This window comes from Nannospalax galili, unplaced genomic scaffold (genome assembly GCF_000622305.1).
Source record: "Nannospalax galili isolate Female #2095 unplaced genomic scaffold, S.galili_v1.0 scaffold546, whole genome shotgun sequence".
NCBI classification, from domain to species: Eukaryota; Metazoa; Chordata; class Mammalia; order Rodentia; family Spalacidae; genus Nannospalax; species Nannospalax galili.
Genome location: NW_008355158.1, coordinates 174,262 through 200,079, shown reverse-complemented (window position 1 = coordinate 200,079; position 25,818 = coordinate 174,262). Strand labels below are relative to the sequence as shown.

The 25,818-nt window shown below is 38.0% G+C and overlaps 1 protein-coding gene across 1 annotated transcript in view; it reads right to left on the bottom strand.

Annotated features, from left to right (window-relative positions):
• Window positions 1-18,670, bottom strand: part of LOC103749329 (amine sulfotransferase) — a 28,039-nt gene extending 9,369 nt beyond the window's left edge. Inside the window, exons 1-3 of the mRNA XM_029555586.1 lie at window positions 18,515-18,670; window positions 3,828-3,979; window positions 1,577-1,710 (exon numbers count right to left, since the gene is read on the bottom strand). Of these exons, the coding sequence (XP_029411446.1) occupies window positions 1,577-1,710; window positions 3,828-3,969 (276 nt within the window). The 5' untranslated portion in view covers window positions 3,970-3,979; window positions 18,515-18,670. The remainder of the gene's footprint in view (window positions 1-1,576; window positions 1,711-3,827; window positions 3,980-18,514) is intronic.
• Between the last annotated feature and the right edge of the window lie 7,148 nt (window positions 18,671-25,818).

The following is a 25,818-nucleotide window of genomic DNA, read 5'->3' as shown; positions in this document are numbered from 1 at the left end:
ATCTTAAAACAATTCAGTGCATTTTTCCTTTAAACACCCCAGGTATGCGTGAATATACCCTTTTTTCATTTATTGTTGTCTAGGAGTAAAGATGAAATCAAATATTCTTAGTTCCTTTTTCACTTGAATGTATATGGTTGTGATTCATTGGTAGTGATGATTCAGATTATTATTGTACTTTTTCTGCATAGTCTGTGCATCATAGGAGATGCTTTATGTAATATTTGTTTTATTAACATATAATTGTAGATAGTAATAGGTACAACGTGCTAGTACTACACATACACACAGTGTGCTCAGAACTCATCAGGGTGAGTCACAGTTCCCTCTTAGCTGTAATGTTCTTATGTTTGGAACCTTCCAGCTCTTTTCATCCTGATCTTCATGAGATATGTGGTAGGTTTTGGATGCCCTTTTACTGTTGCTTATAGGCAAATTTGATGTATTTCTGCTATCACTTTGCCAATATCGTGCTTTTAGAATTATAGAAAATTAGTAAAATCAAAGTAACTTCAGTTTTTCCCCATTCTCTTACTTCTTAATCTCAAACATTTTTTTCTGGCATATTCTCAGGAATCGATCGTACCACACATTATGGCAAAAGAGCAACCCAAAGATTTCACTGTTCTTTCTTGAATTTGATCTCTTGACCATTAAAGTCAGGTCATACAATAGAAAGGCTTGGGAAATATGCGTGACATTCTATAGTGCCATTACATTCACTGTTGGATGAGCGAGAGTTGGTATTCTTTAAGTTAAGGGACATTTGAGTACACAAACTGTCAATAGGCCTTAACATATATGACAGAATGCAGGAAGTCTGGTGGGGGTGCTATACAGGGTACAGTTAAGGGAGGGGTCTAAATATTAATATATATTGTATGAAATGCACAAAAATGCAATAAAAACATATACTAAAAAAAAGAATGGACCCAGATATGATCAAATGTCATACACTAAGGCTTAGCCTTATTAATGATTATCCCAAATGATTCATTGGTGGCAATGTGGACATGATTAAGCAACTCCCACTATTTCCAATGAAGAGAGACAGCACATCTTAAGAAGCAAACCCTGCAGTTTTGAAAGAACTGGTTACATCCAGACATCACAGATTCCAGAGCTGGTAACAATGAATGCTTCTGGTATCCTCTGTGGCACCTCATAGGTACCCCTCATCCATTCCTCAAGACCTTCAGGGGCAAGTGGCAGTTATCTAGGGTCAGATCATTCCAGGTGAGTGATCCCATAAAGATGCTTGGATTATTTTACTCTGGTATTTCATTTCTAGGTCATTGTGGCTTGGCAGTCTAGATAGGGCCCAGTCATTGTAGCTAAGGTTGGAAAGCCTGTGTATATACACCACTGAGAAACTGAACTGAGGCCTTACCTCCATAAAATAAGCAATTAGCTCAAATATGACTGTAATTATCTATGTTTACTTGTGCTGGTATAATAAGCTGATTTAATTCATCTCAAACTAATTATTCCATATCACAAAAATAACCCAAGAAGAACCTTTAACACACTGGATTCCATGAAGATAAGTTGGTGTCTTAGCTAGCATTCAATGTCAGCCTGATACCTCCAGAATCATCTGGAAAAGGAGTCTCAACTGAGAATTGTCTTGACTGGTAATTGATGCAGGACTCAGCACACTCGGTGGTACCATTTCCTGGGCAGGTGGTCCTGGCTGTGTAAAGAAAGCAGCTAAGAGCAAGACAATGAGCCAGCAAGCAGTAGTCATCCGTGTTCTTACCTAGGCTCTGGCCTCAAGTTCCTGACCTGACTTCCCTCAATGATGGATTGTGACCTGAAAGAATAAGCCAAATAACCCCTTCCTTCTGCAAGTTTCTTTTGGTCAGTGTGTTTTATCACAGTGGCAGAAAAGAGGAGTGAACAGTTGGAGATAATAAGGGACAACCAAGCGAACACAAGGTTTATGCTATCGTGCCATGAGTGACAAAATCCTCTGTCTCTGACCAGGGAATATCCTATTATCTTGCAGTATCACAAAATTAAAGCAATTTAACATGGTAATGTATATATAGGAGAAAATGTTATATCCTCACAATTCTTAAAAATTTGATATACTTTTATGTGTATGAGTGTTTTTTCTGCATGTATATAAGTGCACAGATGTCATGCAATGGCCACAGGCATCAGATCCCCAGGAACTTGAGTTTCAAATGGTTATTAGCTACCATGTAGGTTCTGGGAACTGAATTTGGGTCCTCTGCTAGAACAGCCAGTGCTCTTATGTGCTAAGCCATCTCTCTATCCCATCCTTCTCATTTTTGATAATCAAGGCCATGAGTTCTCAATCTACAGTAAGACAGAGTGACTTCTTGATGGTGTCCTTCTAAACACTGCAAAAATAGACAGCAAAGCAAGATTCAGTGTGGACACAGCAATGTGTTGGGAAAGTATCTTTATATCCTGGTGCATCAAAATAAACATGGACATAAAACTTTGGTGTTCTAGTAAATCCACAACAAAACAAGCAAAAAATTTAAAAAAGAATGCACCATCACAGGATTTTCAGGTACTGTTTGACTATGTGCTTGTCCTGAAAAGTTCCATAAACCTCAAAAGTTATCTTTCTAGTAAACCTCACTAGACAATGATTTTTCTTTAATTTTTGAGAATTTTAAATAGAATACAGTTGTCTTAAAAATCTTATCAACAGGAACTGGAGATATGGCTCAGCAATAAAAGTATTGACTGCTCTTGCAGAGGACCTGGATTCAAAACTCAATACCCACCTAGTGGCTAACAAGCATCTGTAATTCCAGTTCCAGGGTATCTGATACCCTCGTCTGACCTCTGTGGGCACTGCACGACATGGGTGCAGTTACACACATGCAGGCAATATGCTCATACATATAAAATAAAAATCATAAATAAAATATTTTTTTAAAAGAAATCTTGGCCAGGCATGGTGGCATATACCTTTAATCACAGCAGTCTGGAGGCAGAGGCTGGCAGACCTCTGTGAGTTCAAGGCCAGCCTGGTCTACATAGTGAGTTCCAAGCCAGCGGGGCTACAGAGAGACCCTGTCTCAAGAAAAAAAAAAGGGGGGGGAGAAAAAAGAAATCTTGTCAACAAAATATATTAAAAAATTCATCTTTGTGTGGGAGCAAACATCTAAGTAATAAAGCGTGCATGTTTTGAAGAAAATGTTTTGGATTGTCACAGATCAGTTCAACAGCCTAAGGCAACCAATCGTCATTTTTTAATTAGCTGCTCCTGGCTCCGTATTTGACTTCTTCCTATTTGTCATATGAAAAGACAATATGTGCATAGTAAGTGGTCTTATGTCACAGAGACTTGAATTTCATTTAACTTTTTCTGACCACAAATTGTCATAAAGTGTGGTTGCTGTGATAGTAAATCTTGATTGTCAGATTAATAGGGTTTAGAATCTCCATGAAAACAATTCTCTGGGCATGTCTGTGAGGAGCTTTCGACATTAGGTTAATTGAGGTGGGAAGAGCCACACTACATGTGGGCAGCAGCAGTCCATGGGCTGGGGTCCTGCACTGAATAAATATGAAAACACGAGCAAAGTACAAACTTCCGTCATTCTCTGCTTCCTGACTGTGGATGCAATGTGACAGTCTGCCTTGAACTCCTGCATGATGGGTCCTCTCCATCTGGGAGTTAAAATAAACCTTTCTGTAACTTGCTTTTGTTAGGTATTCTGCTGCAGCAATGAGAAGAGTAACTAATACAGATGGGTTGCTGTTGGTGAGTGGAATGAACATTTATACGTTATCAAACTGTAGAGAAAACCAAGCCCACATGACTCACTGCTGACACTTACCAGATTTTGGATATGTGACTATGAAGACATCATCATCTCTAATTTTAAAATCTTCCATATTTTCTATTATATTCATTTTAACCAAAGATTTTTCAAAATTATAGCCTTTCAAATTAAATAAATATTCATGCGTGTTATCCATAATTATTCACCTAAAAGTAAAAACATAACATTCTTTTCAAGTTCTTGGTATTTTATTTTATTTTTTTAAATATTTTATTGAATTTTTGTATATTTCAAACAGAAATTCATCTTTATACCCCCTTTTTTTTGGCACCCTCCCATAACGCCCAACACCACCACTAGAGTTCATGCATTCTGTCATTTATGTTAAGGCCTATCATGTAAAGTTAGTGTTCCCAGATGTCTCTCAGTGCAAGGTCATTCACTTGGATCTAGTCAGCCTATCTAGGGTCCCTTCCATTAAGATCAGCTCTTCCTCACCCAGCAATAATCAGCTGCCAATAATTCTTTGACTAAGATTGGGACCTGCTGTTCATTTCCACAGTTCTATGCTGGGTTTTTGTCTGCTTAAGTTTGCATGGATCTTGTACATGCTGACATCATTGCTGTAGGTTTGTATGAGAGGGGTCCCAGGCACCTGTAGGACTACTTCTCTATGGTCGTGCACCCCCATCCTGAAGTTCTTGGTATTTTATAACATGAATACTTATTGAGTCATTTATTAAGTACCATTTGAAATGTCTCCTACATGTTAATATTTATAACAAATATGTTACATTTGATATATTATTTAAATATAATCTAACATCACTACACTTTTATCATTACCATATGAAATATGAGGAAACAAAGATAATAAGAAGATTAAAAAAAGATTGTCCTATAATCCCATGTTGGAAAGATGATCATAATTCTAAACATACGGATGAGGAAATTTGGGAATACAGAATGTAGCCAAGCTATTGAAGGCTCTCCATCTAGCCACGCTAGGAAGATCTGACAACAAACAACTTGGGAATTCAGTCCATGATTACATCTTAGAGTTCCTTTGTATATGTGTTTTTTTATCCATCATACTTTTGTAATGGAACTAAGAAATTTCTTAAGGAATATGCATCTAGCGTCTCCTTTTCGTAAAGCATGAATGATCTGCTCTCTCTGAATGGAGCTTCAGAGATTTTGCATTTGAGAGGCTATTTCTAATGAATAACAGAAAACGTTTATCTGAATAAAACCCATGGTTTTACTTTAGATATGTTGCTATGGTGCAGTCACAAGATATTGCATGAATATGTTCATAATGATAGTGTAGATTCCAACAGAAGACATTAAAATCAGAAATCTGCTACAACCCCCTTTAAAATATTAAGATGCACAGTAATAGGTTTCCTTATGGCATTTTCATACATAGGGTGGTTGTCTGCCACCCCCACCACTCCTGTCTCCCTGTCCCTGTCCCTGTCCATCTCCACTCTTGGTACTCTACTTTCCCTTTTCATAACACACTTGTTCTGCTATCCTCCAAACCTGTCTTCCCTAAGGCTCTTTCCCCTCTTATCATCCCTTCCTACTTTCATGACCATTATTCACACCCACTCCCATATAACTATACATATATAAAATCGGAAACCAGGATCTCCATATGAGAGAAAACGTATGGTGTTTGCCTGTGTGAGCCTGGGTTACCTCACTTAATACAGTATTCTCCGGATCCATCACCATCTTCACAATCCCGGATCTATCTTGGGCTGCTTAGCTTGCACTCTGGAGTAACCTAATGAAATAGTCAGAACCTCGCCCATTTGACCACCATCTCCACACTCGAGGCATAGCTGTGATTGGCCAGTTCATACACAAGATCAGTCTGGAATCATCCATGTCTTCAAATGAAAAATCAACTAAATCTTCATACCTGATCTGAAATCAACTAAGCTAGGAGAACAGCAAAAACAGAACCAAACTGCTCTCAACAAAGGAGGGCTAGAATTTCATACAGACACTCCGTCAACAAAAGAAGTCAGTGTGCCCAGCTCACGTTTTCCTGCAGAGTCCATACTTGCATTTTCTTTCTAGCGGAATAAAATTCCATTGTATTTTGCACTACATTGTCATTACCCATTCATCAGTAGATTACTATCAAGCTGATTCCATTTCCTTGCTATTGTGAATGGAGTATCAATAAACATGTGTCATAGCAGCAGTAAAGGCCCATTAAAGGAAAAAAATTTTCTTCTGGTCAAGAGGATGAAATTTCTTGTCTGGGTGTGGCTGGGCAGATCAATGGTCTGGCTAAGGGACCACCTCTAGAAAGGCAGGTTAACCTTCAGGCACGTTAAAGAGATGGGAAGAATAACTAGTCTTTGATGAGATAATGTACTTTTCCTTTGCAGAATTCCCTTCCCTCTAGTAGAATCCCTACAAGCTGCCATGAGCGTCTCTTGGGTCTGCCTGTATTTTGGAATCATTACTTTTCTTTTGTCTTCTTTTCTGCATCTTACTTTTCAATGATGGCCAGATGCAAGGACGATTTCTTTGGCACTTTGGGCTTTTTCACTCTTTCTCTAAATCTCCCCTCCTGCCATTTGGCTCCTTGTCTACCATGGGACTCACCTCCATGCCAGCTTAATACAAAGGGCCTGGTGCTCTCTTCCTCCTCTCCATCTCCCTCTTCTGAGAAGCTGCTGGGAGTTACAGCTTGCCTGCCCTGGGGTTTTTCTTTTAAATGCTTATAAAACTGCCCTTCAGCTTCCATTTGAGTTTATTCTTAAAATCTTTTTATTAATGAGACTAAGAAGCCCAATAGGGGTCCCCAGTTTCTCTGGTAACATGTGTTAACTCTGGCCAGACTCCCCAAAATGTCTGGTAACATGCATGTGCAAATATCTCTGTGGTAAGATATAAAATTCCTTGGATATGTGTCCAAGAGTGGAGCTGGTTCAGATAATAGTTCATAATGTCACAGGTTAAACTCCCATCAACAGTAAATACATAGGGTTGTTCTTTCCCACATCTTCACCAGTGTTTGTTGTAATAAGGTAAAATGAAATAAAAATAGAAACAAGTGCAATACTGTTTGAATGTGCTGACGAATCTCCAGGAAATAATGTGAGGATAGATGGAGATCTGCCACCTGTGATGCAGGTGATGGTAGAAAAACACTAGTTTCAGTAGCAAAGAAAGCAACTTTGGAAAGCAAAATAGTCTGCTCCAGGCTCAGCTCCAATTAAGGATACCCTCCTCCAAGTGAAAGTGACACTGCTAAGGGTTGGAACCACAGCTCAAGACAAAGAGAAAGACTCAGAATATTTGCACTCTACTTTCAGTAGCGATGAATTTTAGAGGGGGGGGGGCAGAGAGCAAAAACTGCAAGTGGCAGCTGCACTGGCAGAGGATGGGGCTGTGCTAGGAAAATCCTCTTCTTAAACTCTAAAGGGAGGACTGAAAAAAATAGCCATTTTAAAAAGGCCCTTGCTGAGTTGGACATTCAGCAGCTCTAGAGGTATAGATCTCTTCCTCTAGGCGTAACCATGGGAATCCGGACAAAGTGTCATGGGACTGCACTCCAAAACTTGGTTTACAGAACACTTCTAGCTAGAGGAGGAAAAATGTTGCGTCAAATCAAGTGGAATACTGTGATATGAATATCTGGTCTAAGCAATAGCTTGCAGTGGACTGAGTAGATGCAGGCTTGGTACCTGTACCGATGCAACTGACTTTCAGGGAACAGAGGGCCATAATGGCCAGTTTATATTCAGGCAACATGATGTTAATGTAGATAAACAGCATGGACCAAAATGGCTAACGCTGGACAGGTGGTGGGGAATATGAATCAGCACAGAATGGATGTGTGGGAAACGTGAAAGTAAGTAGTGATTGTGCTTTTTAGTTTTTTGGTCAACTTGACTCAAACTAGAGTCACCTAGGAAAAAGAAACCCCATCTGAGGAATTACCATCATCAGACTGGCCACTGGGCATGTATATGGGGCTTTTCTTTATGTAATTGATGTAGGAGGGCCCAGCCCACTGCGGAAATTGCCATCCCTGGTTAGGTGGGCCTAGGCTGTCTAAAAAAAGTAACTAAGCAGGCAAGAGGAAACAAACTTATAAGCAGCTTTCCTCAGTTGGTGGACTATGACATGGAAGTATAAGAAGCCAAACACATACTTTCCTCCCCCATGTTGCTTTTGGTCAGTGTTTTAACCCAGCAGGAGAAAGCAATCTAGAACCACAGTAATCTGTTTTTAAACTATTCCTGGCAAAATACCCCCTTTGTGTAAACAAATGGCTTTGAAATCCGAGGCCTTGATCTTCGCCTTCTGCTTCACCGGCCTACCTATGTATATCTGTAGGCCTGTACGTCTACCTCCAAGTGACCTGTGTCCTGGTGATAAAGTATCTTGTCCTTTCATGGCTCCTTGCATCTCTTCAACCTCCTGGTCTCCCATGGCTCCCCATTTCCTTGGCATTTGAATTTGGACCTCACAGGAGCATATAAAAATTCTGTGTCTTCTAATATATAATTTCAGGTTAGTCGGCCAGTTTTGTCCTTGCTTGTCCTCTTTCTCCCTTTGTTTTGCTTTGATAGTCTTTATTTTAAAAACGGGAGGGCTCTGCTTCAGCATTGTAAATGCTGGGATTATTTTAGGTTATCTGAATGCATTTGTTCACTTCTTCCTATTTGCATTTTACCTTTAGCTGGTGCTAATTTAAACTCCTTCCTCATATTTTTTGGGCAGTCTTTCTGAGACGGGGTCTCCCTGTAGCCCCAGTTGGCCTGGAACTCGCTATGTAGGCGAGGCTGGCCTTGAAATAACAGAGATCCACCTGCCTCTGCCTCCCAAGTGCTGGGATTAGATGTGTGTGCCACCACGCCCAGCTGCTCCCCAATTTTTTTACTTTCCCCTCTATTATGTTTTTCTGTTGTTCATATAGTAATTGCTTTGCTTATTTCCTTTGCATTCCTACTCTTAGTCACTGGTCTAGTATACACTGTATTCTAGACTACTTATTGTTTATTCAGCCTTAATAATTGGAGTTGAATGGGTTAATTGATTTAATTACTTTTTTCTGTATTCTCATTGTGGGTCTATCAATCTGGTGTGTCTATTTCTGTAGTTAGTGTCCTATTCTTGGAGGAGAGCTGAAGATCAAGTTCAGGGCTCTGAAAGACATGGGCTGAAGTTTAACTTGCTGAGCTGTACCTACATTCCAGTGCAGAGAAACGATACCTCAGCTTTAATAAAACCTTGTCCAACTTCCATTAAAAGAATATCAGCAACTAAAAATAATCAAAACAATGAGCTAATTCCAAATATAGAAACCCCAACACAGAAATATGAGGAACATGAAAAATCAAGACAGCATGACTCCTCTGAAAATTAATAATTCCACTATAATGGACTCTAATGAGAGAGTTATGGGAAATGCCAGAAAAAGAATTTAAAAGAATGAGGAAGTATTCGTTGAAATCAAAGAGGACACAAATAAAATCCTGAATGAATTAAGAGAGAATGCAAAGAAACAGCTGAATTAAATAAGGAATCAATACAGGCTATAAACGAGAAATTCAGTAAAATATAGAAATACTGAAAAACTCAAATTGAAATTTTGGAAATGACAAGCTCATTAAGAAAATAAACCTTGGTGTAAAGCCTCACCAAAAAAGAGAAGAGAGAGAATCAGGATTTGAAGGCAAGGTAGATGAATTAGAGTATGGAGGGAAGGACAGATGAAATAATTAGAAAGAATGACCAAATCATTCAAGATCTATGGGGCATAATTAAAAGACCCAGTCATGAGCACAGAAGTTCAAGCAATAGACGTAGAAAATATATTCCATAAAAACATAGAAAGCTTCCCAAACCTAGAGCGAGAGAGATGGCCAGCCAAATACATGAGGCATTTAGAATGTCAAGCAAAAAGCTCAGAAAGAAGCTCACAATGTTGGGGAAGAAAAGGGAGAGATTACAATACACACCCATGCAATTTAGAGGATCTTTAGGGCATGCTTTGAAAACCACTTAACTGGGATGAGAAAAGGGGAAGGGTAAATATGATTAAAATTCATTGTATGAAATTCTCAAAGAATTAATAAAAATATTCTTAAAGAAACAACATAGATTGAAGGATGCTTTGTGGAAATACCACACATGACTAGAGTCTTCTCACCATTTCCAACCCTCCCAGTCTCCCTCCCACCCCCTCTCATTTTCCTGTCCCTAGCCTTGATTACTGTTATTACATATATGCATACATTTGTATATATACATTCATATACATATAAAACACAAAATACACTGAGTCTATTCAGTGGTTCTTCTGTATACCTGTGTTTAGGGCTGCCTTCAAGGCAGAAGAACCAATCAATGATCCTTCCCAGCTGTAAGGCCTACAAACCAGAACAATGACCGGCCCAGCAAATAATCTGTGTTGGCACTTTTGTCTCAGAGGTAATCAACAGCTCTCTAGGTGGACTTCAGGCTCGCTGAATGGGAGGGAACTCATGAATAGTATTGTAAACACAGTCAAGTACACATGGCTGGAGATGGCCATAGACCCTAGAGAAAACCTACTTTTGTCACATCCCTAGACCAACATAATTTCTTACTATATTCTAAATATGTATCCTTACTTTCACAAACAAATGTACCTCTCATCACTCATCAAAGAAGCTTCTTTTTGCAACAGATGGAGACTATTGCAGAGTTCCACAACTGCTCAAACACAGAGAATAAGTGTCTATGATGGGCCCGGCCCAAAGTGTCACATCTACAATGCAGCCTCTACACCTAAGACCCAAGGAACATCGCAGAATAGGTGGTAGAAAGAATGTTAACAGTCAAATGAACAAGATACCTGCTTCAACTTATAAATTTCTTTACAACAATCTAAATCTCCTGGTCAACAGAAAGAAGACTGGCTTTAGTTTTTTTCAAAGAGTAGAAAATCCTTTATATTAGAATCACTGGATGAAGCCTTGTGGACTATAACTTGACCATAATTGAATGGTATAGTTAAAGCCCTTCTAAGTTTCCTCTCGGTGAGCTCAATCCAAGTTCCCCAACTACTGAGTATCGGAGATAAAAGAGCTGGGCTCGCAGATCACAGAACATGGTTTCAATAGCAGTGGATGGATTGCTACCTTAACAATAATATAATTAATTGTCCTAGAAAAAAGTCTTGTAGAAGTCATCCTTTGGAGGGAGGTGAGGAAGAATGCATAAGGCATAATGTGGATGAATGGAGTTATCCAGAAACAGAAAATAGAGTTGAGGTAAAGACAAAAGTGAAGGGTGAGTCACTGTCCCAGCCCACCTAACACCCCCCACAGCCTCCACCCACATTCTAAATGCTGCCCTAGATGCTGAAGAAAGACAAATGTCAGGCAGCCTCTGCAGTCATACTGAACAGAAACTGTTCTTTATGTCGTTCTTATTTACTTTGCTTAGTCACTCAAGTGATCTGTCCTTTATAGTCTTTTTTTAACTTAAAAAAACTTTATTGAGAATAATTTCATATATGCATATAAGGTGTTTTGATCAAATTGGGAGCCCTTTATAGTCTTAGCAGCAGTAGAAGCACCTGAAAATTTTCTATCAAGAGTATGACAGTATTGGATAGGCATAAAGGTTTCTTACTTCTAAAGGTATTATAAGAGCTCTTATGTCCTAAAGACAAGGGAGGAAACGTGGGGGCCACATGAGGAGGATCCATGCAGGACCTCAGCACTGGCAGGTCTTGCATTGTTTTCATCTCTTTGATGAACACAGATGACAGTGATTAGAAGTAGAAAAGATGTTTCTTCTTATTCTTTGATCGAAGTCCAAAAAAAGAGGGAGAGAGATAGTTATGGGGAATAATACACACATTATAAATTAGAGAGAATGAGATTTGAAGTAGATTCTAAATCAACCTTTTTAGTACTCACCACTGCAGATCACCTGAAGAAGAGCCACCTAGATAAGACGCTAATGACAGGGACCAGTGTGGTTCTGAGGTATAAGTGTTCCCTACAATTTGTTTTAGCCAATGATGAACGCCCAGGTAAGTGCAGCTTGGGGAAGTTGGGTTGGAGTCTACTGCCACTTGCAAAATGCTGCCAGGTTCTTTTCAGAACTTTAAAGAAGTCATACCTTTTGGAGACACTGCAGAGAACTGCAGGAGAACGGAGGTTACATGTCTTGATTAAGGCAAAGATGAAATAAATATATTGAAAACTATAACTTCATTGAATAAGGGTGAAAACAATTAAGACATTGTAGACCTGCCTCAGGAGCTGGTGTTCCTCCTTTATGTCTTGTATGCACTCATTTTCTTCTGCCTCTAATCTCACTCCATTTGTTTCTTATATTGAGGATGGCATAGCTTTGGAAGATGTCAGGGGTTTATAAACTCTTTAAGTATTCAAATTCATTTTCCAATACCCTGGGCATCATTTTCTAAAGGATGCCTTTTTGAGACAGTTAGGGACCCTAAAGTCAGACAAAAGGCAAGTAAACTGCTAGCCTTTAGCTTTTACCTGTTATATCTAGTTTTTTTCTATTCTACCCTTGTGCTTATTTTTAGCAGTGGAAGCACCTGAAATTTTTCCATCAAGAATATAGGGGTATTGGATAGTCATAAAAGTTTCTTACTTCTTAATGTGTTATAGTTGTATTTTGAAATGTAACTGCTTATTTTGTGTAATGGGCTCAAGGACCGAGTAAAAGTGTACAATCTCAAAACAATATGACAGTATTGGTCGATAGAAGCCTATGCCTCTGTTCAGATAGCAGTCTGCTCTCTTCTTTGCTGACTCCCTCCACTCATGAGCCAAAGCCTTCCTTGTATTATCACTCATTCAGCTCAGTCTTATTTTGATTGTCCCCATGCTGATCCTTGCCTCTGGTAATACCTTTCAGTGCTGTTACTTTCTTAAAGGTAAATGTTGCCTACCTTTTTCTTCTTTACAATTATTGATATTTGTCTCTGGTGTATTCTAACACTCCCTTTGGCTCTTAGCTTAGTCTTCATTGTTATACTGTTCACTGAAGTTACTCTTAGATGATTCTCTGGACTCCACTAAACTAGAACTTGATTCTGGGAAGATTTTTAAGAAACTGGATATGATCTGAGTTTATAAATAATATGCCTGCATATTGCTTTCCAGATCATTTGTAAATTAAGTCAGTATTTCTAAATTGTCCGTTTTGTGAGGATAGCAGAGTGTGAAGTGTATAAATCATTAACTAATACACTAATTGAAATTAGTTTGGTCAGGAATTCTGATTATGTAATATGAAATTTCATTAGATGGAATGTTTCAGAGGTCTTTTGAAATGCTTTTGAATTTATCTATTTACCTATTCTATCTCTAGCTCTGTCTCTCATCAAATGTGAGACTCTGAGATCAGTCAATAATGACAACTGAATGAAACAAACAGTGCTGCACGTGTGATCTGAGGCAATGTTTGCTTTCCTCCTTCCATGCCAAATAATGGCATAGTACAGGCAGCAAACAAGAGAAGCTGTGAGCATTCTCAAAAACTGGCTGATTGTAGAGATGGATCAGGAGAGCACAAGTGAGCAATCTGGGACTTTGTATTTTACTCACAAATAGATTACATAAAGAATTCTGGAAATAGGTCAAAAAAGACATCAGAGCCAGCTTAGAAGTACAACTACCACTTGTGAAACAATCTGAATATTACAATCAATAGTCATAGCTCAGATCATAACATTAAATAATGTAATTACATCTTTCTCTACTGAGGATGGACAAACTATTGGTTGGACAAGCCAGTAAGTGCTGGAGATCTTGCAGAACCCATACTCCTAATGTTGTTTACCTGGAATTACTGCTACCATTGCATGTCTTTTGGTTTATTCTTGGAGTTTAAAATTAGAAGTCACCTCTCTTTCTCTCCATGTCCATCTCTATGCATACACACACACCTTTTCAGCTACTAGCTCCAGGCTGCAGGTATGATAACTTTTTTCCTCTCAAACTCCTCTGTAAATTTACTTATTTTGGTAATCATGTTTTAAGATACAGAACAGATTTTAAAAACAATTTTTTTATCTTTTTGATTGTTACTTTTTCATTATGTGTTCTTAATTTTTCTCTCACTGGCTACTGGATTCCTCACAAAGGGATGAGATCTGATACTAAGATCAGGAACATTACCTGTAGATCAGTGTGTGTTACTTCAAGCCACTTACAGTTTCTGTAACAAAAAAAAAGCCAGCAGGAAAGAAGAAATAACAAAAATCAAAGCAGAAATTAATGAAATACAAACAAAGAAAACAATACAAAGAATCAATGAATCCAAGAGCTAATTCCTTGAAAAGCTAAACAAGATAGACCCTTAGCCCAGTTAACCAAAAGAAAGAAAGAGCAAATCCAAATCAACAAAATCAGAGATGAAAGGGGAAACATCACAACAGACACCCAAAAGATCCAGAGTATTTAAGGGAATACTTAAAAAACCTATACTAAATTTGAAAACCTAAAAGAAATGGATGGATATCCGAAATCATGGGAATCACCAACGTTAAACCACGAAGAAGTCAACAGTATAAACAGACCCATAACATAAAAGGAAATCGAAACAGTAATACAATGCCTCCCAACTCCAATCTCCAGTGTTCAGCTCTAAATCATATACATAAGGACCACCACTCAGTAGGTTGTGATTTGTGTGTGTGTGTGTGTGTGTGTGTGTGTGTCTACATATGTATTCATAATAATTAAGGAAGAGCTGAGAGAGAGTAGGGGCATGGGAAGAATTGGAAGATGAAGAGGTAGGGGCGGAAATAGTGTAAATATAGTACTTATGTACAAACTTCTTTTTAAAAAAAAGAGAGAGAGAGAGTCTAGGGAAATGATTCAGCGGTTAAGAGCACTTACTGCTCTTCCAGACAACCTAAGTTTAAGTTCAGTCCCTAGCCTCCACATGGTGGTTAACAACCATCTAAACTCCAGTTCCAGCTGATCTAACACTCTTTTCTGGACTCTGCAGATATTGCATGCAGGCATTAAATATATGCAGACAAAACACTCATACACATAAAATTAAAATTAATTAAAATAAATACTTTAAAAAGAGGACATGAGCAGGTAGGTGAGCCTCTGGGATGAGTTAGGGGGAGGGATAGTGGTGAACAGGATCAAAATGTACTGCATGAAATCTTCAAGGAATTAACAAAATATTCTATTTTTGACTTTTTAATTTTTTTATTAGAAAATTAAAAAACTTATAGCAAAATAAAAATAGTTACCAAGAACAATAATGGTATTATCTCATTCAACATATCCAACAATTCAGTGTCCAGTCATGTTCAATTGCCACTGCACTTTGGTCTACAGAATCAAAAAGGAAGCCTGACTCGCAGAATCACTGCCCTAAAGTAACAGCACTAATGGACTCTTATGGAATACAGAAGTGATTCCTGCTTCTTCGGTACACAGAAAGTTGAAGACATACATCTACCATGAAAAGAAAAACAAAAACTATGCTCTTTTTCTTTGAAAAATTAGCCTTTGCTTTTCTCAAGTCTAAATATTATAGTATATCCACACATGTATTTGTTTACATATGTATATGTATACATTATAGACTAAGAACAGTACATGAGGGAAAACACATGGTTTTTTACTTTCTGAGATTATATGACCTCACTTAGTATATACATTCTAGGTCCATTCATTTTGTTTGAATTCAAATCAAACTGGAAAAATCTAATGCCTGTGTCTAGAAAATGGGATGAATTGAGAGTGTATTTTCAGCAGTCTGGATCGTCTCTCCCTTATCTAAGACGTATTCATGTGGACCTCTGCAAATCGTTTAGGCATTTCATTTCACCATGTCTAATATTATAAGAAAATGGTTTAGAAGGTAGTATAAATGTAAAAGTTGGCTTGGCTACATATCTAGCTAGGAAACTGGGAGGCAAGGAAATCAAAGATTACCTCCTAATTCAGGGAAATCATCATTCTTTGGTGTCTACCAAAGGTAGATTTTTTTAAATTGTATTTTTGTGATTTTCTTTTTTTTTAACAAAAACTTTATTGAGAATTTCATATATGCATATAAGATGTTTTGATGAAATACATGCCCACTCCCTCCCCTCCAACATTCCCCCCTCTGAAAAGGTAACCTTAAAATCTTTTAGGGATTAGATACAAGCTCCCAAATACTTTTGACATTTTTGGCCTTGAAACAGAGTATGTTACTAAGAGGCAATATGCCCAAGGACATTTAGACTTTTAGCCAAGCAACTGCCTACATTTCTTTGGGGTCTTTTTACCCTAACTGCCTAGCCAATTTCTACCTCCTATTCTTATCACACCATCCTCTGAAGAGGTTACCCAAATTGCCAATAGGGAATAGGGACTCCAACCGCTCTGGCTTCTTCATGCTGAACAGGGACGCAGGGTGAGGCAATTGGAGTACCTCTTCAGTGGGTCTATCTAAAAGATTCCCAAATAGAATAACTCTTGTCTCTAAGGGGAGAAGTAGTCCTTGAATCATGAATAGGAGATGTGAAGAAGTAAAGGCAAGAGTAATTAGCATTACAAGTTCTACACAGGAAACTAGAAAAAAGTCAGAACAGAGCAATTTTCAAATGTTCATATGAGAGTCCACTGGCGTTTCTGGACAAGGGCTTCCAAAAGCATCCCTCTATTGGGTTCTTCCTCATTTTTCTTTTGACTTCCAAGGCTAGACTAATTGGTTGGGAAGAGTGGCTGATACTCAGGTGAGGGTCCAGTGACCCTGCTTGGCACTCCTTTAATGAATGAACACAACCATCAACAAGCTCAGTTGTGACTATGTTTAGCAATCAGGCTCAGTGGAAGTCATGATGATGGTAGTTATTTCATGAAGAAGGGACTGCTGTATAGCATCATCTTATTAAAAGGACCACCACATGGAGGCAGGATCTGGGGGCTATCAGGCTATCCCTTTGGTTCTCAAGCCCTCTGGTAGTTGAAAGCCAGAGAGAGGCCAGAACCCCACACTCTCTGGCAGTCTGCTGAGCTCTGAAAAATATTCTATTTTTTAAAACAAAACCAAAAACTGGGCTGGGGAGATAGAGTAGCAGGTAAAGGCACTAGTCACACAAAAATGACAACCTAAATTTAGTAGCTGTACATAGCCTATGTGGTGGCACATATCCACAATCCTAGCACTCTGATGGTGAGCCGGGAAGTGAAGAAAAGAAGCCCTCCCAGCACTTGGGAGGCAGAAAGATGGATCTCTATGTGTTGGAGGCTAGCCTGGTCTACATAGCGAGTTCAAGGGCTACATAGTTAGATCCTGGAGAGAGAGAGAGAGAGAGAGAGAGAGAGAGAGAGAGAGACTATTTCAATAAGGTGGAAGGCAAGAACTGACTCCTGAAAGTTTTTCTATTTTCCACATGTGCACCAAGGTGCCTGGGCATGTGTATGTGTGTGTCGGGGGGTAGTATTCATGCACACACACACACATACACACACACACATGCATACACAGTTAAATTAATTTTAAAACCTTAAAAATAAAAGAAGAAGTACCCTATGATGCAGCATAGTACTCCTTGGTATATATGCAAAGGGCTATAAATCAACATACCACTGAATACTCAACTATCCATGGTTTCTAAAACACTATTCACACCAACCAAATGATGGAACCAGCCTAGGTGCCCCTTAATAGACGGATGGTTTAAAAAATATTATATATATATATATATATGAGTTTTACTCAACCACAAAGAACAAAATGATGCCATTTTTTCAGAAAAAAATGTGTGTAACTAGATATCATCATATTAAGCAAAATAAGCCAGACTCAAGACAAGTACTAATATTCTTGCTTTCATGTAGGATCCTAGATTGTTCTGTAGGTACATGAAATTACATATGAGGGACTGGGGGAAGAAAGGAACTTAGCAGTAGGTGGGAAGGAAAAGGGGAAAGAAAGAGAAGGTCAAAGAAAGAAAGGAGGTAAGCCCGGTCAAAGTACGTGACACATCAGTGCCTGAAAGATGCTGTCTTTATGAAACCAGCTTGAGGAAGATATGCCAATTAAAACAAAAAGACGTAAGCAGCAGCTATCAGGACAGTAAATAAAAAACAGCCAGTTGTACGTACATTGACATCTCAGTTATGTAAAATACAAAGAACTTGACTAGTAAGAAATAAAATAAATACTAATTTAAAATTACACAAGTATACTGTACATTAGATTTCAGTAGCTAATACCTATTAGTAATTATTAAGTACTCTCAGAGAACAGAAAGATTTAAATGTTTTTTAGAATGTTAATTATCTTTAGTCTGAAATTAATTTCAAGAAATTTTTAAAACTAATTCAATTAATTGATTTTTAAACAAGTAAAAAGGAAAGAAAGAAGGAAGGAAGGAAGAAATGTAGAGAAAGAACAAAATCTAAAGATAGATTTTTTTTTCATTCCAGCCAAGTGTCTGCATTGGATCTGTCAGGAAAAAGTCTACTTAGCTTAAATATGTGAGAGTGTCACAGGTTCTAATAATATCAGATTAGAACTATATACTTCAGCTGTATATTCAAAAAGACTCTATGTACATTAAGAAATTGAAGTTTTCATAGTTTAAAAATATTGTTCTATCTAAATTGCATGCCAACAAAGAGCATCTAATAAATTTACAAACAATCTAAGTCAATTAAACAATAGGAGCCACAGTTAAGACATCTGCAAAGAAAAAGTAGAAAATCATATACCTTAAGTCACCTGTGTGAAGCCTTTTTAAGTTGTCACTTGAGTACAGTTGAAAGATATAGTTTGGGCCCTAATAAACCACACGTTATCTTTCTGCCAGTTGAAGTCCAGGCAACCTGACTACTGAGTGGTTAGAACAGGAAATCTAGGCTTATGCATCACTGTAGAGTAGGCAGAGATTTATTTTGACGTTGATATCATGAATTTCTCACCAGGATCCACCCACTCCCTTAATAGTCCTTGTGAATTCCAGAAGATCTGGACGCTGAGCAGAGTGTCAGGCTGCCTCTAAAAACTTGCTGAATGAAACTGTCATTTCCTTGTTACTTATTATGCTTGGTCACTCAAGTGGTCTGCCTTATTCAGTCTTAGCAAAGAGAATTTAAGGGCTGTGCCTCTCAGAATGAAGGGAGAAACGGCATGAGAAAGGTTCGTGTAGAACTTGGACACTGGCAGATTTATAACTGTAAGGAGGTCTGTGTTTCCTTATTAGCATTTCATTTAAACCCAAAGATGGGAGAAAAGAAGAATATTAGAAGAAAAAAAATAATACAGTGTGTATAAGAAAAGATGAGGTTTGAAAGAAACTATGAATCTACCATTTCACTACTCACAGTTGCAGATCAGCTGAGGAAGAAAAACCAAGTCTGAAAACGTGTTAAAAACGACAGGGATGCATGGGCTGCTGAGGTTGAATGTCCTCTACAGAGTTTGTTTTGGCCAGTGAGTAGTTTTCTGGAAAATGCTCTGATAGTTCAGCCTGGATAAGTTGGGTAAAAGCTGACACTTTAAAAAACCTTTCAGATTAGTATAGGAACTTTAAAGAAGCCACCCTTTGGGACACACTACAAAGACCTGCAGGAGAATGAAGTTCACGTTTACTTAATTGTGGAAATTATAAAGAAAATAAGATGTATTTGAAAACTGTAGCTGCAGCGAACATGGGTGACCCCCCTCTTGGACATGAATGGTAATATACCTTTCAAACCTGACTGAGTGGCTGGTTCCATTCGTCAGAGCTTCATTTCCACTCCCCCATGTCCTTGGCCTGCCATTAATACCACCTAGCTTGTTTCTCCCATTACAAAACTGGCTTATAGCAATGGAAGTCAAGTGGCTTCAGGAATGCACTGAGTCTATTAATTCATTTTCCAATGCACAGGATGTCCTTTCTCAAGTGATACCTTTCCAATATGGTTCCTTTTCTTTTTTAAAAATATATTTTGTGTGTATGATTGTATGGCCTGCATGGAAGTAAGTGCATGTCATGCAGTCCGCACAGAGGTCAGAGGACAGCATTGGATCACCCGGAATTGGAGTTATGAACAATTTTTAGTCACCATGTGGGTGCTGGGAATCAAATCCAGGTTCTCTGCAAGAGCAGCCAATGTTCTTATGTGCTGAGCTATCTCTCCAGCCTGATTTCCTTTTCTTAAATGTAGATTCTACCTGCCTTTTGTTTTCTACCACATTAGTTCCTGTCCCAGGCCCATTCTACCATCTCATTTCATCTCTTGGACCATTCTTCAGGCTTCTGCTATCCACATAAGTAGGTAATGAGTCTCAGATTCCCACAAAATATAGAACTGGATTCCAGGAGAGATTTTTAATCTGTTCAATGCATATTTTTTCCCTAGTAAGAGAATAGGGTATAATCTAAGGGCAATTTAAGTTCATAGATGTTGAGACAATTTACTGAAATAAACAGCTCAGCTAAAAATTTCTGATTGCATAACATGGATTGTCATTGAACAAAGTGTTTTAAGAGTACTTTTGAGATACTTGAATCTTACATATACGGAAAGAGAGAGATGTGTGTGTGTGTGTGTGTGTGTGTGTGTGTGTGTGTGTGTGTAAGAGAGGGAGAGGAGAGAGAGAAAGAAACAATTGACATGAAATACAAACAAATCTTGCTGCAAAAATGGTAAAGGTCACAAATTAATTTTCCACTCATATGACTTTTATTGAAGTTTGAAATTATATGAAGACAAAAAAGTATAACCCAACCCAATAGGCAGGGGCATCACCGGGGCTTGCTGATCACCATCACTGTCGAAAAACAAAAATTGGTGAGCTCTGGGTTCAACGGGAGACCCTTCCTCAAGGGAATAAGGTGGAGAGTGATACAGCAGGACACTGTCCTCCTCCGCCTTCCACGGGTGTGCGCCTGCACATGCTTGTATGCACACACCACACAATATGCCCCAATGCCATAAAAAGTCAAATTTAAAATGTCATAAAATGACTTTCAGTGTGGACTCTAATGTATACTGGGTGGTTCCCTTATGCAGAACCAGAAGATTTCTGAGACATCGGCTCAGTTCCTGAAATGCTGACATGCTTCAATCTTCCCTCCAAAAAATTGATTCTTCCATTTCATTCTGCTTTCTGTAAGACATTTTGTCCAGTGGGAACTCTGGATTAAAAATTTTCAGGTTTGATTTCACCAATGACTTTGGAAAAACATTTGAAGGATGAAAGAGGGTGAGTTACAAGAGCTGACTGCTCGCTCCTGCCTGGGATAGATGTCTGGATCCTGTCAGGCAGCTCGCTCCAAGTTCTCTGCCCTCTGTCCACAGAGATTTCTTCCTGTTTCAATTAGCCAAAGGTAGTGACCTTTTGGGTTTCTCTGACACCAGCCCACATCTGTATAGAGTCCTTCAACGACAATACATCAACTCAAGTATAATACTTAGTTCTTCTTGGGTGTAATTTACTTTGTTATGGTTCCATTTAAATGGAATATTATTCATTATATATATATAATTCACATTAAAGAACTTCAAAATAGGCATAATGTAAACCAAGGTAAAGTGAGTTGTAGAGTTCAGGATCAAATAGACCTTTAGTGACTAATTGCTCCATTGTACAACAATATAAATTTAAAATATAAACTACCACTATAAATTCCATTAGTTATCAGTTTTAAATCTTTGTGAAGAATGAGAGTGATAAGGAATCTTTGAATGTAAATGTTTAATGTATTTCCTATTTTGATTGAAATGCAAACATTATAGTATTTAATTATGTATTTATTTGATTATAGATATTTACTGGCTGCACATAGTGTGCTAGACCTTACGGCTATTCTAACGTAATATAACCCTGCCCCAAGGAAACTAAGGTCTGCATTCAAAGTACTTTGTGATGATGGAAATAAATATAAATTGGGTAAAAGAACATAAGCAAGAGATCCATTCAGCCAACGACAAAGGTCATTTTAATGTTGGAGTTGGAACAAAATTTACATGTGTGGCTATGGGATCACACAAAGAACTGATTCCAAGGGCACTTTTCTCTGAAATCCTGTTCCCATTCCTAAACTATATTTTACTTCTCACCATTTTGTGGTTGTGGATGCTGAGGCTTAGATCGATGGGTTCAGTAACTTGTGGCATTATTAGTAAACATAAAGATAAAATTAGTTAATTCATTATCCCTGATTCTGACACATATGGCAGTCAGGGAAACTTTCACCTCAAACCCAGAGGTTCTTACCTCTTCCTCTGTCCTATCCAGGTTTCCCACAAATCAGCTGACTGATGGAGATAATGATAGATTTTATATATCTAGGAATTTATTTGTGTGTGCACGTGTGTGTGTGTGTGTGTGTGTGTGTGTGTGTGTGTGTGTGTGTGTTTCTGGCAAGCTTATGGAAGTCAGAGGTCAACATGAGGGAGTTGATTGTCTCCTTCTAACATGTGGGTCCTGGGGATTGTATTTAGGTTTTCAGACTTGGTGGTAAAATCCTTTACCAGCTGACCCCTCTCACCATCTCCAAGATCCTAGACATTTACATAGCTCTGAGAAGATTTGCCTAAGCCACAGGAGGATCAGAGTCAGCATTTTCATGAGAGGAGTCCTGTGTCAGAAAGTAAAAGCCTGGCAGGATCCTGTTTTGATATCACTGCCCTGGAGACTGCAGAGGACAGTGGGGTTTCAGTGTGGGAGCAGGTGAGGCAGGGCTGGTCTTCAGCACCATCTTCTGATGGGAAATCTGAGAAGTGCAAAAACATTGAAAGACACAAAAGCCAGAAAATATCTAACAAACACTTTAACAAATATGGTAACTGATCTTATGATGATAATTAGAAAAGTATCTGATAAAAAAATGATATGTATTTCCTATGGAAAGAGAAGTAAGATTTTCCACATGTCTAAATTTCTTATATTTATATACCTTATTTACACAAGAATACTCAGAATGTCAAGCAGTTTTTGGAACAATAAGCTTAAAGTAAATATTAGAAAACTTGTGAGATCAAGATGTACCCACTGGTGCAAGTGGCATGATTGTTATATTGGTAACCAATTGTGTTCTGATTGGATCTGAAATCTGCCTCTGGCTCCCAAGTGCTGCGATTAATGGTATGCACCACCAAGCCTAACAGGTCTGGTGTTTTAATATCTATTGAGTGCTTTTTTAAAATGTCTTCAGGCTGGAGAGATGGCTCAGTGTTTAAGACTACTTACTGTTCTTGCAGAGGACTGGAGTTCTGTCCCCAGCACTGACATCGGGCAGTACACAACTACCTGTAACTCCAGCTCTAGGATATCTGACACACTCTTCTGGTCTCTGTATTGGTCCACACACATGTAGCATACACACACACATGCACACACACACACATACACATACATATATATAATACACATAAATAAAATTTAAATATTTTAAAAATGTCTTCATTGGTTTATATTCATTGTACACAGTATTAGTTTTAATAAAGACAATTTATTTCAATTATATCTTTTGACCATATTCACTACCCTTTCCTTTATGTGAATTTTTCTCCCACGCTCCCATCAATGAGATAATATCATACAGAAATAGTACTTAAAATCCTTAGCCATTAGGTAAATGCAAATGAAAACTACACTAAGATTTCATCTCAACCTGGTTAGGATGGACATCATAAAGAAAAGAAATAACAAGAAATTCTGGCAAGGCCATGAAAAAAGAAGAGGCCTAAATCATAGCTGATGTGAATGTAAACTGGTGCAGCCACTACCCTAATCAGTATGGAGATTCCACTAAAAACAAAATGACTATTTGACCCAGCTATACTCTTGGGTATATACCCAAAGGACACACAGTGAACATACCACAGAGATACTTCCATAACAATGCGTATTGCTGCATTATTTATAACAGCCAAGTCATAGGATTATACTTTTAGTTTGTATTTCCATGATTATTGCCAAAGAGATTAATGTGCATTTTAATACCCATTGAGATTCATTTCTGTACGCTTGCCTTTTCATAACTTTTGTCCTTTATTCTATGGAGTTGTTTATTTTCCATGCTAATTAAAAAGAATCTTCATATATAGGGCCCGTGAGATGGCTCAGTGGGTAAAGGACACTGCTATACAAGCCTGGTAATCTAAGTTCAATCCTTGGAATTCACACAAATGTGAAAGGAGAGAACTAGTTTCACAAAGTTGTCTTCTGATCACCACCGGAGTGCAGAGGCATACACGCCTACACACACACATCATGCACACACATTGCAATATATTTTAATTTTTATTAAAAATATTCATAAAATCAACCTAAATCTTTGATAGGTTATATGTATTGCAAATGACTTCTTTGGATTGGGCTGAACCTTTTTATCTTTATCTTAAACTTTATCTTTTATCTCAAACTTTAGTAAAATTTCCATGTGAGGAAGAAGAGGTTTGCATCCGTTACAAATTATCATATCATGGATTGTTTGTAGTGTTCCAGTTGTATTCACTCTCTTTAGTCTATCTGTCTGTCTGTCTTTCATCTATCTGTCTATCATCTGTCTATCTATCTATCTACCTGTCTGTCTCCTTCTATATATAGAAGATCCAAGAATCTCAAAGCATTCTTGAAATGTTCAGTTGAATGATAATTCGTGTTATGCAATCAGAAAGTCTTGGCTGAACTATTCTTTTCAGTAGGCTGTCTCCTCCTATTGATTTCCACATTTTGTACTCTGCTGTCCTCACAACACAGATTATTTTACAAACATTGCTTTAGCTTACAACATTATGTACACAGGAACAGGCTTGATGTTTAGAGGCTTAAATTACCCTTGGATTATCTCCTATTCCCTTACCAGGAAAAAATTGTACATTAAACAGATTAAAAATATCTCTTGGCTCAAATTATGTTTTCTGGAAACTTGAGACTCATTACCTAACAGTAGCTTATGTGAGTAACAAGAGCCTGGAAAATGGTTAAGAGATGGAAGAATATGTTAGAATAGTATTGAGACAAAAAGCAATTATTCTAGAAAAAAATGACAGGTAAAATCTACATAGAAGAAAAGGAACAGTATCACTGAGCATCACTGAGAAAGGAGTCCCTGGGCACTGAAAAATTAATAAATATGCTCAGCTAGTTAATAAACCATTGAACATTCTGTTGCTACAAGCTGCTTTTGCAATCAAACAAACAAAGTGAAATTACAGGTTGACTGAGGATGAGAATATAAATAAAGCTCTGAAGAGAAGCCAGGTACAAGATATCTCAGCTGGAAACCGCACCTGCCACCAAGTCTGCTGATCTGAGTTTGATCTCTGAACTCACATGGTCAAAGAAAGAAGTGACCCTTAATAGTTGTCCTATAATTTCCACACCTCTGACACCCCACTTAACTTTCTTTAGCTCTTACAATCTTTCCACCCCCTGTTCTGCAGCGATATCCAAGACGTATTTTTATGCCCATAGTTTAATGCAGCTCTCAACTCTCCAAGGACATTGTCCAAGTTCAAAAGTATCTTGTTTGCGTTATAATTGCCATAATTAGTAAATGTAAACTTTGTTGTCATGCAGTTCTGAACTGTAGCACCTCTCAAACTGTAACATCATTTAAGTTCCTATTGTAATCAGATAGGTAATTTTACAAATGTCAACAAAATATTTCCAAATTTATCCAGGCTAAACTACCAAAGCATTCTCTAGAACACTTCTCATCGATCATAACAAACTTGATAGGGGATATTTGTACATCAGCAGCCCGTGCATCCTCGTCATCCTTAACATTTTGCCAGACCTCGTTTTGTTTCGTCAGCTAATCTGCAACTGTGAATAGTAAAGAACAGATTTAGTAAACTTTTCTGGTAAGAGTTGAGAGATGCATTAACTATGGGTATAAAAATAAGTCTTGGTTGTGACTAGTAATAATCAGATATCTAGAGATTAGTGATGAATGTGGAAACATCTAAGTGTCAGCTGCATTAAAAATGAGTTTTTCTGTATGAAACATTTTAAAATATTCATATTTTAAAATGAAATGGAGATCTTTTTTAAAGGTTAAAACCTCATTCAA